General features: G+C 39.8%; 1 protein-coding gene across 1 annotated transcript; it reads right to left on the minus strand.

The window, feature by feature from the left end:
• Positions 1-4,937: 4,937 nt before the first annotated feature.
• LOC127636125 (serpin H1-like) lies at positions 4,938-11,858 on the minus strand. Its single transcript, XM_052116533.1, has 5 exons — positions 11,725-11,858; positions 7,099-7,692; positions 6,897-6,995; positions 5,986-6,218; positions 4,938-5,901 (listed from the first exon to the last, which is right to left on the minus strand). The coding sequence occupies exons 2-5, from the start codon at positions 7,673-7,675 to the stop codon at positions 5,599-5,601; spliced, it is 1,212 nt and encodes a 403-aa protein (XP_051972493.1). The 5' UTR covers positions 7,676-7,692; positions 11,725-11,858; the 3' UTR covers positions 4,938-5,598.
• Positions 11,859-17,332: the final 5,474 nt, after the last annotated feature.

Below are 17,332 nucleotides of genomic sequence, written 5' to 3' on the forward strand. Positions count from 1 at the left end.
CTGCCACCATTGGTGTATGAGTGTGTGTGTGAATGGGTGATTGGGAAACAGTGTAAAGTGCTTTGGTAACTTCTAAGGTTAAAAAAGTGCTATATAAGTGCAGACCATTTACCTGTCTTGTGTTTTGATTATGGGTTCTCTTTCATCATCTCGTGTTCGACCTATGGGAAGGGCATCCGTACCTGACCTCTGCAGAAGCATCCAATTGCACCAAGTCTGGCTAGACAGACAGAAGCGTGTGACCTATGCTAGGTAAGGACCCGCCCCCTTACCTGAGAGCACAAGGACCTGCACGTCCTGCTGTTCCTCAGTTTACATTTCACTTCTCGTGATCTCTGTTTCTCTCAGCTCGGTTGGAATTGGACTTTCACAATTTTGTCTACAGGAGGACACATTGTTCAGATCAGCCTCCGCCAGACCTGACTGTCTTGCTTCAGCCAGGTTAGCTATTTCTGTTTGCTGCAAGCTGCCCACGCTCGCTTCCTACCAGTCAGGCTGCCCGTCTTTCTCTCTCACCACTTCCCCTGCTCCACAGTGCTCGCCACGGATTTTACTGAGTTTTTCTCTAGTATGGTGCTTTCCAAATGGCTGCTTGCCTCAATATCGAATGAACAGCTCTACAAAGTGCAACTTACCAAGAGATTGACCTGTATGATGGGAAACTCCTGGGACCCCCTCCCGGCCAGAGAAAACAACTTCTCCCTGTCCTCCCTGCATGTGAGCTTATGAGGCATTGTTGTGGAGACCTTGAAATGAAGGATATGACGCCACTTGGGTGACCCCCTGCCATCTATCGCCAGACACCTTAATCCCTCTCAAAATGGTCTACTTGCCCTTGGAAGGAGATTTCCACAGAGAGGGCATAAACGCACGGGCATAAACGCAGCTTTGAGAGATTCCCCAGTTCATGTGGGGTCACTTGCAAATCATACAACAGCTTGGCAGGCTGTGTTCCTAGGTGGGTGATTCGAACCATAATGAACAGACTCCAGTTTGCCAGGAAACCCCTGCGTTTCAGCGGTGTTATCTCCTGTCACACAGAGGAGAGCACTGCTCACATTCTAAAAGAGAAAATCTCCTCCCTCCTCGGCAAGAGGATGATTCATGTAGTACCCCTGGATCAATGCAATCAGGGGTTTTAGTAGTTCCAAAGAAAGATGCTATCTCCATCCTATTCTGGATCTCAGAGGGTTGAACAAACATTTGAGGAAATACAATTTCAGAATGTAAACACACTGCACACTTGCTTGCTCAATTCATCAGAACGACTGGTTCACATCAGTCAATCTGAAAGATGCTTTTTTTAACATCAACATTTAACCCCCACACAGGAAATGCCTTTGTTTCGCCTATCAGGGTATATGTTATGAATTCACTGTCCTTCCTTTTGGCCTCTCGCTGAGTCCGGGGGTGTTCTGTCTATGTGCAATGGCGGCCTTAGCACCGCTGGAAATAACGGATCAAAAGACGATTGGTTAATCATAGCCAATTCCAAGGAGAAAGAGGTGCAAGACACTCGCCATGTTCTCGCGCACATCACATCGCTCGGATTCAGAGTGAATGTGAACAAGATTGAATGATTATAGATCAGAATGTTATATTCCTGGGTCTGGAGCTGAATTCAATATCCATGCGCATGCATCTCTCACAAGAGCATGTTCTCTCTCTAATTAATTGTCACAATTCAAAAGTTTAATATCGCACATGTCTCAGATTACAGAGTCTTATGTTATTCAGCTTATTATTTAGCTATTCAGGTTTTGCCTTTGGGCCTTTTGCAAATGAGGGCATTCATGAAGTTGGTTTTATCCCTCCACTTCAGCCCGTTCGGCTATCTCTGTCGCTCTGTTACAGTGACACGCTTATGCACAGAAGCCTTGCGCCACTGAAGGAGCACAGATTTTTACACACATGGAACCCCTCTCGGGACTGTTACGTTGCAGAAAGTGGTAACGACAGACGCTTCTCAGGAGGGCAGGACGGTGAATGGTTTGTGGTCGAGCGAACTTCGTTCAGCCCACATAAATTATTGTATGGAAAGCTCTGAATCATTTTCTGCCCTGCTTGCAGGGGCATCATGTGCACGTTCGCTGTGACAATACAACAGCTGTGGCACATATCAATTGCCAGGGTGGCATGCGCTCGCCCAAGCTTCATTCTCTAGCTCACAGGCTTTTAGTGTGGAACAGGCGGCACTTCTTGTTGTTACGCGCGACCCATGTTCCAGGCACTGTGAACAGGGCGCGGACCTTTTGTCAAGGGGGAATCTGCTCTACGGAGACTGCCGCCTCCACCCTCAGATAGTGGGCAAGTTGTGGGAGAGATTCAGACCGTAGATCTCTTCACCTTGCACAAAAACTTCCATTGTCAAATGTTCTTCTCGCTAAAGGACGAGGACGCGCCCCTCGGTTTGGATGCACTAGCTCACCTGTGGCCCAAAATGCTGCTCAACGCATTCCCTCCCCTGTGCCAGTTAATACCCACCCTGGCCAGGGTGAGAGAGCACCCAGGAGGCCCAAAGTACCATGGCTAGCAAAGATAATACCTCTTCTGCATGCCCAGCCATGGCCCCTTCCTCTACGCTCAGACCTGTTGTCTCAAGCGAACGGGGAGACATATCACCCCCACCCGGACACGGTGGCTCTTTGGGCTTGGCCCATGTGAGGACAAACTTAAGCTCAATGGGGCTCCCCCATGTGTGGTTGCCACTATACTGAACACTAGGGCCTCCTCCACATGGACCTTGACATGACTGTAAGATCTTATGGAAAAGGGCAGGTCTTTTTCCACTATTAAGGTCTACCTGGTGGGTATTTCTGCTTGTCATGTTGGCTGCTCAACGGCAGGGCAGCACCCTCTCTTTCGTTGATTTATGAAGGTCTCCCGTCGTTCTCTCCCAGTTACTAGGAGAACTGTTCCTGAGTGTGACCTCTCTATGATGCTGGAGGCTTTATCTCAGCAGCCTTTTGAGCCCCATGGAAGCATTTCCCTAAAACTACTGTCTTTCAAGACAGCTTTGTACCTTGCCTTAGCAATAGCTAAACATGTCAGTGACTTGCATGCACTCTCAGTTCATTCCTTGTGCACTAAATGCTCTCTTATTTGAGTTAAGGTTTTCCTTAGGCCTTTATGCCTAAATGCTTCCCAGAGTTCTCATTTCAGGTAATGGAGCATTCCGCTATTCACCCTCCCCCTTTTTCCTCTGCGGTGGATCAGAGGATGAATGCTTTGTGTCCTCTCTGTGCCCTGCAGTACTTGGATAGGATAAGTGCTTTTCGGAAGAGTGATCAGCTATTAATTTCTTGAGCCGCCCCTCACACGGGAAATCCCATTTCTAGGCAATGCCTCTCGCATTGGCTTGTGGAAGCTTTAATTTTGGCATATGAATCTAGGGAAGTGTAGCCTCCAGGAGGTCTCAGAGACCACTTTTACCAGTTTAGACTTAGTGGAGTTTCATTGCAGGACATCTATTCTGCTGCCAGCTGGGCTTCTCCACATACTTTTGTACATTAATACCCGCTGGATGTTACAAGGACTCAAGTAGCTCCTTCTGTCCTGGGGGTGGGTTCTTCATAGCCCTTCCCCTCTATGCTCCTTTTCTTTCGTTTTATATTTATAAAATAAAGAGTCAGAAAAAGGGTTATAGTCCTGTTGGCCCTGCACATTCATGTCACCAAGCATGCATTTACATTCCTGTCTGGGTGCTATCTTCACTGTATATATGCTGCTGGGCTGATTTATATGTTTGTGTCACTAACATGTTATTCATGCTCTGCCTGAGCACAGTTCTCACTTGTGTGCTTCATGTTACCAATTGTGTGATTATGGGATGTGTCAAGCACATGTGTTTGAGGTGACCGTTCCCTTAACTGGCTTGCAGGGCCTCAATGTGAGTGTATTGGGAAATCGGGGAGCTGTCAATTTCTCCCATAAGTGGATCTTGAATGGATCACGAGATGATGATAGAGAACAATAGGTTACTAGCGTAAACCCGGTTCTCTGAAACATTGAGAGAAAGATCCACCAAGCTTGCCTGCTTGCTGCACAAGAAGGGAATATACTTACTGAGGAACAGCAGCACGTGCAGGTCTTAATATGTTCTCAGATAAGGGGGCAGGTCCTTACCAGGAATAGGTCACACACTTATGTCTGTCTAGCCAGACTTGGTGTAATTGGATGCTTCTGCAGAGGTCAGGTACAGATGCCATTCCCATAGGTGGATCTCTCCTCTCGATGTTTCAGAGAATTAATGTTACGCTAGTAACCTATTGTTTTGTAGTTGTTGTCATTGTCCTATGTTTCATTGGTTATTGTGATTATTAGTTTGAGGTGTTCCTTGTTTCCTCGTTTGCCCCTTGTGTATTTAATCCCTTGGTTTTCCTGTGTTCTGTGTCAGTTGTTTTCCATTTATGGTTGTAATGTTTGTTTTCTTGATTTCTAATGTTTCCTGTGTTTGAAGATTTCCTGATTTTGCTTTGCGTATCTTCATTAAAAGCTGCATTTAGATCTTCAACTGCTGCCTCGCCTCATTGAAATATTATGCTGCTCCAGTCTTAAAAAAAATAGCACTGTAATTTAGCATTTCTAATCCAGTTTTGTGTTTTTGCAGTCCAAGTAAATAATGAGTTTCAGATATTACTTCTGATTCATTCATCACACTGGAAATGGATGGTCAAGCACATTGTATAGTGGGATACAATGTTCCACTTATTGTGCGCTGTTGTGTACTTCACATTTTGGCAAATGTACGGAAGAAGGTCATCTGGGAATTCTGTGCAAATATATATATATATATATTTTTTATTTTTTATTTTTTTTATATATACAACTGAAATAGTAACATGGTAGTATGACATTCTGAATATAGGCTAGTCATACACCTTACACTTACCTTTCAAAAAATACCACTTAAATAAAAACCCATAAAGATTTCTCATTATTGCTTATTTTATTGAAAAAAAGAGGAACAATTGAACATTTAGACAACCGTGTTTTTGTATTGGTACAGTATGAAAACAAGCTTTAAAATGTTCATGTACAGATGTGCGCTCATGTCACATGCTCTCTAGTGCAGACACGGTATTCAGTGCAGACACAAGTGTGCACTTCTAAGGGGAATGTTGCAGTATGGCATGGTGAACTTGTAGGCACTTTGTGTAACACCCACATACTGTTTGTGACGAGTCAAACATTGGCACAGTATGTTATGTGCTCAACAAACCATCAAAACGCAAAACAAAAATAGATAAACCCCTGAGTAGAATGCTGTTCATGCTGATTTTAGACCAATTTTGGGGAAATCATACTTAATATAAGCATGATGTCTATACTCATGTGAGCTTGATGACTTGTAGTATGCATAATTTGTGATGCTTTTTGCCATTGTTTATGAACAAAAGCATCTTAGCAGACACCTTAAAATCAAGTTTTAAGTAAACATCATGGTCCGCCCATTAAATAGTACTAGTAACTCCAGTGTTTCAGTCTAACCATTCACTTTCCTGCCCTCTTTAAATGCTGAGAGACATCCACAAATCGGTACACACACACACACAATAATCGCATACACTCACATTTAAATAAGAGCTTGGATATGAATTACAATTCATCCCTCATTTTATCACCCTTTGGCCGGACCAGCCTTCCAATGAAAAGGATGGAGTTTGTCTTATTGTCCTTCACCAGGAAGATGAAAGGATGGTCAGCATAGAACAGTTTGGGGTTCTTGAGCTTGTCGGTACCAAAGTTGCTGGTGTCAGGTGGATTTCCGTCTGTATCCCACTCCAATGATGAAGCATGGAACACATTGGAGAGATAGAGGTCTTTTTTCCCTGAAATGTTAGATAGATCAGCTTTGGCTTTATCCACAGCTTCAGTCAGACCTAGATCAGCTAAATGTTTCTGCAAGACAGTGTTGAATATACAAGGTGAGTTCATAGCGAGTCTTCAGAAAACATTATTTGAAATTGCAGACTTTGCTCTTACCTGCAGATTGTGGCTGACTTCCATGCTGACTTTTGGCAGTGACACTGCAACTGCTCTCTGTTCCAGTTTACTAATCCAAGTGTCTAGTTGTTTTTGTGTCAATAGTTTCTCTACTCTTTCAAGGGATTCTACATGGTACGGCATGATAAACACCATAGTTGACATCTTATGGGCCAGTGGCATGTCCAAAACATTAAGGTTGTTGGTTGTGTCATCATAGAAGCCATAAACACCTGGAAGACAAAGTCAGTCTCAAGTTTGCAATAGTGTAGTCTTTGTTTGTTTCAAAGGTGGGCTAAGTGGAATGGAGCAACTAGGTTTCTCCAAAAATGACAATTCTGTTGTAATTTACTCCCCCTCGTGTTGTTCCAAACTCATATGACATCTTCTCTCCCGTGGAACACCAAAAGAAAAAAAATATTCTGAGTCTTCTGAACCAATACAATCACTTAACCAATACAATACTCTATCACCAAATTTAGGTTGTTATTCACTTTCAAATCAAGTCATTGATGTGCTACAATGTCCAAATCAAATATATTGACTGTGGCATAGACTGGACGTAGCCTCATCGGTCGTTGTTTGTCTTATGCTTGACCAAATATCATGATGTCAGACCTTCGCCATAGTCACCATATTGGTTTTGGATGGTGTATACTCAATACACAATCCATGATTCGATTTGAGAGTGAATAACAACTTTCATTCTGTTCCTCAAACAAAGTAATCGGTTAACTTCAGAAGACTTGGATTAGGGTCATTAGGGTCATATAGGCCATTTTTGGGGAAACTAAGTGCCTTTCTCAAGGGCTTAATGGTGATGATTCAAACTTAATGGTGATGATTGCCTACAAACTTTTAATCACCAGCCCAAGTGTTTCAGGACAGGGATGGTTTTTCCATAGCCTCACCTGTGCGATGCATCATGGGTACAGAGACGGTATTGGAGCGATGGACTAAGAAACCACGATTATCCACCATCTTATGATGGAACTGCTCATCCCAGTGTGCTGGAGAGAGATTTGTGAACCAAACATTACTTTTCTGAGGGATTTGTAAGTTCCTACTTATTTTAAAATGTTATATATAAAAATGTTAAATATATAGACGTACGTTTATAGAACATGGCATTGATGATCATGGCTCCATCTGTCTTCTCCATGTCTTTGGTCACCTCGGACAGCTTGCCATCTGTGGACTTTGATGCCCAATCGTTGATCGCTTTTACTGCACTACGCTTGTCACGGAAGTTTATTTTGGAGTGGCTGTACTTATAATACTTCTTGCTGTTCTTCACAAAGTCGTCAACGAAGCTAACAGAGCTGGGTCCGTACAGCCGGTTGCTGATCTTCCAGGTGACATTGCGTGCTGTAGAGTTGCTGACCTCGGTGAGAAGTTCAGACAGTCCTAAGTGCAGCTGGTCATCTTTCAACGTAGTGGCACTGAGGACAGTTTTTACCTGGGAAGCAGTGTTTGATTTCCCACCAAGAGCTACAAGACCCAAAGAAGAGGCCACTACAACAGGGGAGATAAGGATATTCTCCATGCCCTTCTCTTTTGCCATGATGTGGTACAGATTAAAAGCCAAAGAGGCACTGTTGTTTGCCAGGATGGTGGCATGGCTGCTGAGGGTCTTGTTCGCACTCACGGTGGCCAATAGGCACAGGAGAACTACCTTTATCATCAACATGATGGTACGTTTGCAGCCTGTTAGGGATGATAATAACATAGAAATAGTTACTGAGATGCAAATTTCATTAGTTATGGACAAAAACAATCTTTAGAGATGATCATTATTGCCAGATACACAGTGGCTCCAAAATCTATTTTGACACTTAAACCACACCTAAAAAGTGAATGTGTATATATATATATTTGCATTACATAATAAAATATAAAGCCAAGAGGTATTTATTTAAAATAGATCAGTGGCATGTGAACTTTTGAAATAAGGAGACAGACTAAAAACAGATATATTTAAAATACTTAAAAATGGCTGGTTTAATATACAGTTGCAATCAAAATTATTCACCCCCCTGACCAGCAATACATTCTGGTGATGTGAATTGAAACACATCAACTAAAACCTCAGTAAACATTATAAGTAAATTTTTTATACACATTTGAGTGATTTTGTGAACAAAGTGTGCAGTTTACCCACATTTAAAAATAAAAAATAACTAATTCTCTCCACAAATGTCATGTCAAAAATATTCATCTCCCAAAGTCAATAATTTGCGGAGCATCCTTTATCCTTAATAACAGCAAATAAATGTTTCAGGTATGTGTTTTCAGGCTTCGGACACCACTCTATTATAATTTTGACACATTTCTCATGAGCAAAAGCTTCCAGCTCATTGACATTTTTTGATTTCTGTGCTGCCACTGCTTCCATGAAATCCCAACAAAGATTTGCAATGGGATTTAGTGATGGACTGAAAGGGCCATTTAAGAACATTCCATGAACTATCCCTGAACCAGATTTTGGAACTTGGATGTATCCTTTGTGTTATTGTCTTGCTTTAATTTACACACTGAAGGCATCACATTTTTCAAGCCAAAATGGCCTGAAAGATTCCATGGTGTCAGTCACATACAGTCAGGATAGCCATTTCCTGCAGACGTAAAACCGGATTGACCCACCTCAGTGCTTGACTGTGGGGATGGTGTCGTTCTTGTCATTACCTTGTCATCTTACTCCAGACGTACTGCTAACCCATGAGTCTAAAACGAATTTTCAGTTTAGTGTCATACGTCTATAAAACCTTCTTCCAGTACTGCACATGTCTTTCCTAATTACTTCTTGAATATTCAGTCAACTGGAGTCAACACTTCCCTTGGTGAAGTTTTGCTTTCTTCCACACCCCAAGAAGGTTGCTATTGTACCATATTTAAAAAATGTATGAATGGTGCTGCCAACTTTGTCTATTGGAAACTGAAGTGCCTTGGAAATGTACTTTTAGCCATGACCTTTCTTGTGTAACGAAATAATCTCCTCTATTAGCTTTTGAGTTAGTTTATTTTTAATTGCATTTTTGGCATAGAAATACATTTAGCTAACAACGCTAAACGTTTAAATTTTAAAACTTAAATAAGTGCCATTGCAAATTGATAACTTAATTTTGTTTTTAAAAAATTAATTGTGTAGCCTTACATATTTAAGAGACAGCTACATGCAATACGGTTTTAATAATTATGGCATGGCAGTATTCTTTTTAAATCCTGCTATTTAGAAATATTAGGTTTTATGTTCACACTATGGCTTTGAATGTGTCACTCAACTGATATAGATGTAAAGTTTAAAAATTCTGGGTCAACAGAAAAGCTTACCTTTGTAAATCCTTACTGTCTTGGGGTTGAATAATTTTGATTGCAGCTGTACAAATATTGTAAACTAAAAGAGACTATCCTCTGTTGAGCTGTTGACTGTGTCTTTAATTCCTGACCACAAGTCAGTAGAGTCGTGCCAAGATGTATTACTGTCACAATTTCAGATTCCTACAGGCTCCAAATAACAGGCCTGCTATGCTAAAGGAAAGATTCCAGCAGACATTTAAAGCAGAAACGTTTAGTGCCACATGCACAGCTGTATCATCACCATACCTCTCAGAAAACCGGGGATCCTTCATCACAACATCCATCATTCATTTTACTTGAGAAATATCCCACACATGTCCATGTTTAGATAAAGACAATACTTAAAAACAGTCAAATCTGTTTAAGATTGAAAGTTTTCTCCTTTTTCTTCTTTGTATTAATGAGACGTATCCAGTATCTTACACAAGATACATACTGTAGGAAAACATAAGTCTTAGGATCTTTACATGCTTACATGCGGTACCCAATGGAGGATTAAGATCTCATTACTCAGACAGTCATCTTATGAAGGATAACAGATATCCAATCAGCACTGCCAGGTTGGCAGAAAGTTCTGACACAGGTGTGGGAAGATTTAGACTATAGCCATATTTCAGTCTGTAGTTTTCTCCCTTCCCTCTACCAATGAGCAGAGGTGGACAAAGTACACAACTCCATTACTTGAGTGTATGTACAGATACTTCTGGTCAAAAATTACTCCATTACAAGTGAACGTTTTAAAGACAGATTTTTACTTAAGTAAAAGTACTTAAGTATCAAAAGTAAATTTTGTATTATTGTTGCATTGTTGTATGTAATACTTACAATACCTTATGCATCTAAAGCAACCTACTGAATACACTGACTTGCTTGTGGAATAAAGATAATTTAGAATGTTACAAAATCTATAGAAATGAAACAACTGAACTGACAAAAAGTTTTTTTTATTTAACACTCCTACCCACCCCCACAAAAGCAGCATGGTAGTGTTCTCACACAGCTCTGGCAGTGTGCACACATCTATGTGTATACATTCATCCACATTTGAATCAAGTGGACAATGAAATTGCTGTAAATACAGACATGACCACGCACATTGGCTGTAAATCCAGGACTAGAAAAGACTGTTTATGGAGCTGTTTCATATCTATTCATTATAACTGCTCTCTCTGGCTCAGCATCAGCACCAACACAGTGGGTGGATCATGTGGGTGTTTGAATCGAGATTTCAATCTTTTTAAAAGAAATTAAATTATTTAACTCTTATGCTCATTTATATTTGAATCCACGCTTGTGCATGCTAACTAACGTCATTGTCGAACTTTACCTATGCCTTAGTGGTGTATCCACAAGGCTATGGCAACTTGGCAGGCAAATCCATAAAAAAATATTTGACCGACCATACTTCATAATGAAACTTTAGCTCTAAAGCGCAGATCATTTCAAGCTTTCACAAGAAATTAAACGTTTACATACCTCAATATGCTTCCGCAGGTTGTACAGCGAGTTTTTGAAGGCTGCTATATGGTTCGTTTTAGGCAAACAAAGAAAACATTTTAAACTAAACAAATCTTTCATATTTTCAGAAACTGGAAAATATGTATGTATATAAGTATGGCCATGCATTGCGCAGAGGAACCTGCCTTCTTGCATTTTCCCAACTGATCAGTGTTCAAAAAATGCTGGGAAATCATTGAACTTCACAACATGTGACACTACAAGAGTTATTATTGATAGGCTGTGTGTCCCCTGCAAATAACAATCACGTTTTAAAGAAGAAAAACAAATCATCCACTGATTTTCAAAGCTGCTTCATTGTAACAACTTTCTACTCGAGGACCTTGATAGAAATGTAGTGGAGTGAAAAGTACGATATTGTCTTTCAAATGTAGTGAAGATAAAGTCACAAGTTTCTAGAAAAAATAATACTCAAGTAAAGTACAGATACTCAAAAAGTGTACTTAAGTACAGTACTCAAGTAAATGTATTTTGTTACTGTCCACATCTGCCAATAAGCAGTCAAAAAAGATTGCCTTCAGCCATACCAAATGCACACTTCCCCTCACCCTCTCACTGAATAACCTATTATAAACCATACAGCCATTCAGAGGGTGAGTCAGAGCCTGAAGGATCAACTGACAACATCAGGGTGGGACTTTCACAGAATAATGCAAAAAGCCACACAACTTTACCATTGAGTATACAAAAAAAATACTTGCATTCATTTTACGTTCCAAAGTTTGAAATGAAGGGTTCTTCTATGGAATATGTTTCAGTGCATGTGATAGAGTTGTGTAAATCCTCTGATTCCCTAATCTATAAAACTCATGCATGCTACAGATTAAGCCTCAGTGATAAATGTTTGTTTGATGTGTTACTCACCCTTTAACGTTCCTGAAAAACTTTAAAAACCTTCCTTGTCTGTCAGATTCCCCTGACAACAAATCCTTCATGCAGACTTTATAGAAATTTCTGGATGTTGGGAAAGGAGTATTGTAATGGTCCCGTTGTCTTTGGGACCTCCCCTATAGATCCAGTTACAGCTAGTGCTGTGGGAACTGGACTCTTTCCTCAAGGTCCTAAAGGCAGCAGGAATTGACCCCTTTCCTACCTACACCACAGCTCGAAATGAGAATTAAACCAGATTCACAAATGCTTTTTTTGCATGTTAAAATTGTGTATATGATTCTATACTGCAGTTCGGACATTACATGTCTTGTGATTGACATCAGATCAAAGTTAAGGACATCCTAGCAAGAAACAAAATGTAATTTTTGATAAATATTTAAAGTTATTATTATATAATAATGGGTGAAGAGAGTGCAACATGTATACTAACAGAATAAAAGGAAAAATGCATGTTTTATCTGTGAGATTAATAAGTGATTGCTTTACTTCCACCCTTGCACCCCCATCTGTCTGTCTCTTTTCCTCCTTCTTTCTCTCTTATGTTTGCCATGTTATTTGTGGTTGTGTCTGGGCCTGCAAGCGAACAGAAGACAAAACAAGACAGGAATTGTGTCTCGCTCTACCTGTGTGATAAGCATTATTTGTCATTCCCACTTTGAAAGATTACACGATCATACTGTTTTAAAAGATCTCTTTAATGCTCTAAACTTATTCAGAGACTTGTTCAGAAATGCACTGAATTGCAGGAAATAATTCCCAGAGGAAACTATTTATTACTGTTTCAGTACCTGTGGCACATGTTTCATTTAAGTGTCAAGCTTTGTTTCAGATGTTTCTCTTTTTTGACACATGTCAAGAGTAATGAACTATAAAATGAATGTATTAGTAGTTTGGATTATTTCGATTTTGAAGGATTTTATGAGAAATGTTTGAGTTCCTTTTAAAAACAAATCTTTGACTTTTGATTCCAAACTTTGGTATCTTTAGCAAATCTGAGCAAAGTTTGTGAAAGTGTTAAGATCTAGCCTGTGTACTCTGTGCCTTGATCCTGCCACAGAAACAATAATAATAATTTTGAGAAATAAAGTTGTAATTTCAACCCGATCTCATGAAAATGTGTTCATATTTTATGAGTTGGCTATTTCATCTGATTTCGTATGGTTTTGTTTCCTTTGAATTTGTTGGATTTCATCACATGCAAATGTTTGCTGTCCTTTTCTGCATATCACAGTGGCATTTTGTGGTCCGTTCTGCATAATGCTGCGGCTCATTTTAGCTTATCGCGGCCCATTCTGAATGTTTCGCGGCCGACCCACCGGCCTGCTCAGTTCTTCCAATGGCCAGTCCGCCCCTGATCAGCCCCAAAGTGCGTCGGCCCACTGAGAAAATACCCAGTATGCCAGATTACCAGTCCAGCCCTGAGTTGCAGTTACAAGGAATAAAGTCGCAACTGTGAGATCTAAAGTCATAATTATAAGAAATATTCACATTTACGAGCTATAAAGTCATAATTACAAGAAGTAAAGTCACAATTGAGACTGCGAGATATAGCTAGCTTCTTCCACAACAGATCGCAATTGTGAGATATAAACTCCCAATTGCGAGAAATAGAGTCTCAATTACGAGAAGTTAGGTCGTACTTGTGAGACATACAGTCACAATTGTGAGATATTAAGTCAAAATTACCATTTTTATTTAATTCCATGGTGCGATCAAGGCTCCATGCTTCTGAAATTCTAAAGGAGACACAATGAGATTACTAGGGTCTATTTCTCAGGAGAAAATCTCAGAAGAAGGAGACTTAACTGTAAGCAAAATTAAGTATTTGTTCTCCATTCCATCTCATTGCTGTCCAGGAGAAAATAAACTAAGAAAATCACTAATCTCTGATTTTTCTTTCCTGCAGATTGCAACAAAAACGCAGTATGCACAGTAGACAAATTTGTGTCATCATAAAACAAAGAAGTCTCATTAGCTGCAGAAAGCTGCATGTGGGCTGAATGAGCAGCTTCTAGTGACAAAAGACAAACTATTAACAGCTTTCAAAGTACACACCTCCAGGCCACTTTCTAAAGATTAGTGAAAACACAGCTGATGGCAGTGGCATTCCTCAGTCATCAGAATGTTGAAAGAATGTTGCTCGGTTCAGTGAGCAAAGAATTTCTTTCAGCTTTGCTTATGTGGTTGTGCTGTTAGATCTTCATAGTTCATTATTTCACCCAGACATACAGTCACTGATTAACTGCCATGAACAAAAGGGAAATTGAGCCTCTGAATCACTATGAATCTTAAAACAATAATTTCTATCAGGAAGACTCACAGACTTGAGTGAAATTTAAGATGACATTTATTTGATGAATATAAAACAGAAAAGTAATGTCTCTCTTTGGCGTAGGCCCAATCTGGCGGTCCGAAGAAGTTGTACTCGGAACCGTCATGGCCTGCCGGAGATAGGAGGCAGGGGCGAGGAGCCTACCCCCGTGCAGGACGGGACTCAACTGGTGGTGGTGGGGTGGTGGATGTTGCTGTGTTAGCACACTGAAACAACAATGTGATAGATTGTGAGCAGACTTATAAAGCAACGGCTTACATGCGATTGGCTAAGAATTACCCATCTAATGGTGCGATGATATACAGATGCATGTCTTCCAGACAGGGTTTGGATTTACGATTGATCACCCGGCAAATTATAAAATGTCAAAAAAAGAAAAAATAGACCTGAGACATATAGGGATCAGGATATCATAAAGACTTAGGGGTAGCTTATTTTGACTTTGGCCAGTAAGCAAGCACCGAGCAACCACTTAGCACACTAGCAACACTCAAAACACCTTGGCAACCGCATAGCAACATGGCTTGTGTTGGATTGGAAAGCACCACTTATTTTCTTCAGAAAACATACAAAAATCTTGTTTCTCATTCAGTTTAATTTATAATGCCTACAACACTGAGATTGCATTTCTATATACAGTATAAACAATTGTAGAACACATAGATACACAGTGAGGGTTGGAAAAATGGCAGGATGCTCTTCCTGTAGCTCTTTGTCCTGCTTACAGGATATCTATCCATAAATAACCTACTGTATTACTAATGGAAAAATAAATTGGGAAATTCAATAGCCTTATGATGTACAAGACAGACTCAAGTCTTCCCAAGTCTAACAATGTGATTAAAACAAATATTTTTTCTGTTTTTTGTAACATAGTACTAGTATGCCTGACTAAGTCTGTTTGGTTGGATATCTATTATTCATTTGAATGTCTTATGGTCTGTCATGTAGGTCTTCACCTCATTTGTGGTCCTTTATCATAGGTTTAAATCGATGGTAACATGCCCAACTGTTGTAAGCTATGCACACAGACGGTGAAGGAATTTCGCCTTCAGCACGAGAAAGATATCTTTCAGATGTCTGTTCCTTTGTGTTCTGCAGGCAGAGCAAATCCAATGCAGATATGATCACTATGTCACGATAGAGTCTTGTCTGCGTCTTAACTGGAAACTTAAACTGTGTCCTTTACAGAATCTCTCCTTACTTCATGTTGTCAATAACCTCTATACTATATTTTCTAACTATCCTCAGTTATTGTGAGCAGGAATTGGTACCTTATACTTCATTGTGACTATTCTCTACAGTATATAGTAAAAGCGGTTTGCACTAAAGCGAACAATGTTCCCTCTTTCTCATGGCACAGTGACATTGTATTGATATTACATGTGAAAGACACAAAATATGTGGTGCTGGGGGGTGATGGTGTCATCTTGTGGACTAAAATGAATATTACACTTCTCTTGGCATCTGTTTTCTGCATTTTCATGACTGTAATATGCCATAGAGTATGTGGCAAATATATGACCCATATATGAATTATAATAAAAACCTATGCAACATCATTATGTTTAGATATTTGTTTAGATATTTCTACTATAATATATATATTTTTAATTCAGAGAAATTGGTGCTTTACAAGCACTTTCCTTTGCACAAGCATGTACAGAATTAGAAGTGTGGTTTCAAGGTGCTGGTGTTTAACACTTTTGGCCACCAGGTGCTGCTGATGTCATACACATGTACAGTATAATATACATGCTTTACCTATCTTTACTGTTCCTATTGTGGATAATTTTCCTACAGAAATATATATATATTATATCCAAACGAAAAAATGACTGATCAGATTATTTGATCATATTTTTGGAATGTTAAAATATTTTATTTCATTTTATATTTTAGTATTTCATATAAAACATTAATTCTTAGGTCTTTAAAAGGTCTTTAAAGCTCACCCAAAAATAAAAATGTTCTCATTATTTTCTCACCCCCATGCCATCCCAGTTGTATGACTTTCTTTATTCTGCTGAACACAGATGAGGATTTTTTTGAAGAATATCTCAGCTCTGTAGGTCCATACAATACAAGTACATGGTGACCAAAATTCTGAATCTCCAAAAAGCACATAAAGGCAGAATAAAATAATACACAAGAATTCAGTGGTTAAATGTATATCTACAGATGCTATATGATAGGTGTGTGTGAGAAACAGATCAATATAATATAATAATATAAGACTTTTTTTACTATAAATCTACACTTTTCACTTCTGCAGATTTAGATTAAGCCACTGGAGTCATATAATTAGTTTTATGCTACCGTTATCTACTTTTGGAGATTCAACTTGTATTGTGTCACTTGACACACAGCACAGTTTAATCTTTATCCAGCTGACTAGAGCTGATATAACAGAACAGTTGCCCTGCCATCTCAATATCAGACAAAGGACAACAAATCACCACAAATGAATACATGCATGCCCACTTCAGCTGTTCCCTGTCTTACTGTATGTTAGAAATGACACACACACACACACACACACACACACACACACACACACACACACACACACACACACACACACACACACACACACACACACAAGCAGTGCACATCACCAGTAGGTTGTAAAAGATTAGAAGGATGTGATGCAAGGCTAGCCCAAGCCAAAGGTTAATCTCTTGCAGTCATCCTGGAATAGAAGCAGTGGATGGGTAGTGGATTGGCCTGTTCCGGCTCTCTGCCTGCAGTGTGGATAAGCAGCCACTTTCCCTTACAGAGGTGGACTCTGTCACACTGTTTCACAAAACTGTCCATCTGTCTGGGTAGTAGGTCTGACAGAAACAGAGGTGTACCAGCAAACATTAGAAATGGCCTCCCCTGCTTTTGTGAATGTCTAAAAGTAAATATCTCCCCATATTTTTTTAAGACCCATGCCCAAATGCATGACACTTTTATCAATAACGAAAGGGGATTTTATTTTGCAAGGCATTTGAGCTGTAAAATTGGCAAATGATTGTAGTGGAAAGATAGTTTATGAGTATGCACCGCCATTACTTTAAATAAACGGAGCAATCAATTATGCTTAAGTCTGATAAACATACCAATTGAAAATACATGCACAGTGCACTCAATTATATTGAACTCTGGGTTGTTATTTCTGCTGGAGGAGGAATGGGAGGAGATGGAAGGACGCGTCGCGAGGCTCCTCCCACGAGCATTCGGATGGATTTTATTCGCTCGTTCTGT

The sequence above is a fragment of the Xyrauchen texanus genome, chromosome 43 (assembly GCF_025860055.1).
Source record: "Xyrauchen texanus isolate HMW12.3.18 chromosome 43, RBS_HiC_50CHRs, whole genome shotgun sequence".
NCBI lineage: Eukaryota > Metazoa > Chordata > Actinopteri > Cypriniformes > Catostomidae > Xyrauchen > Xyrauchen texanus.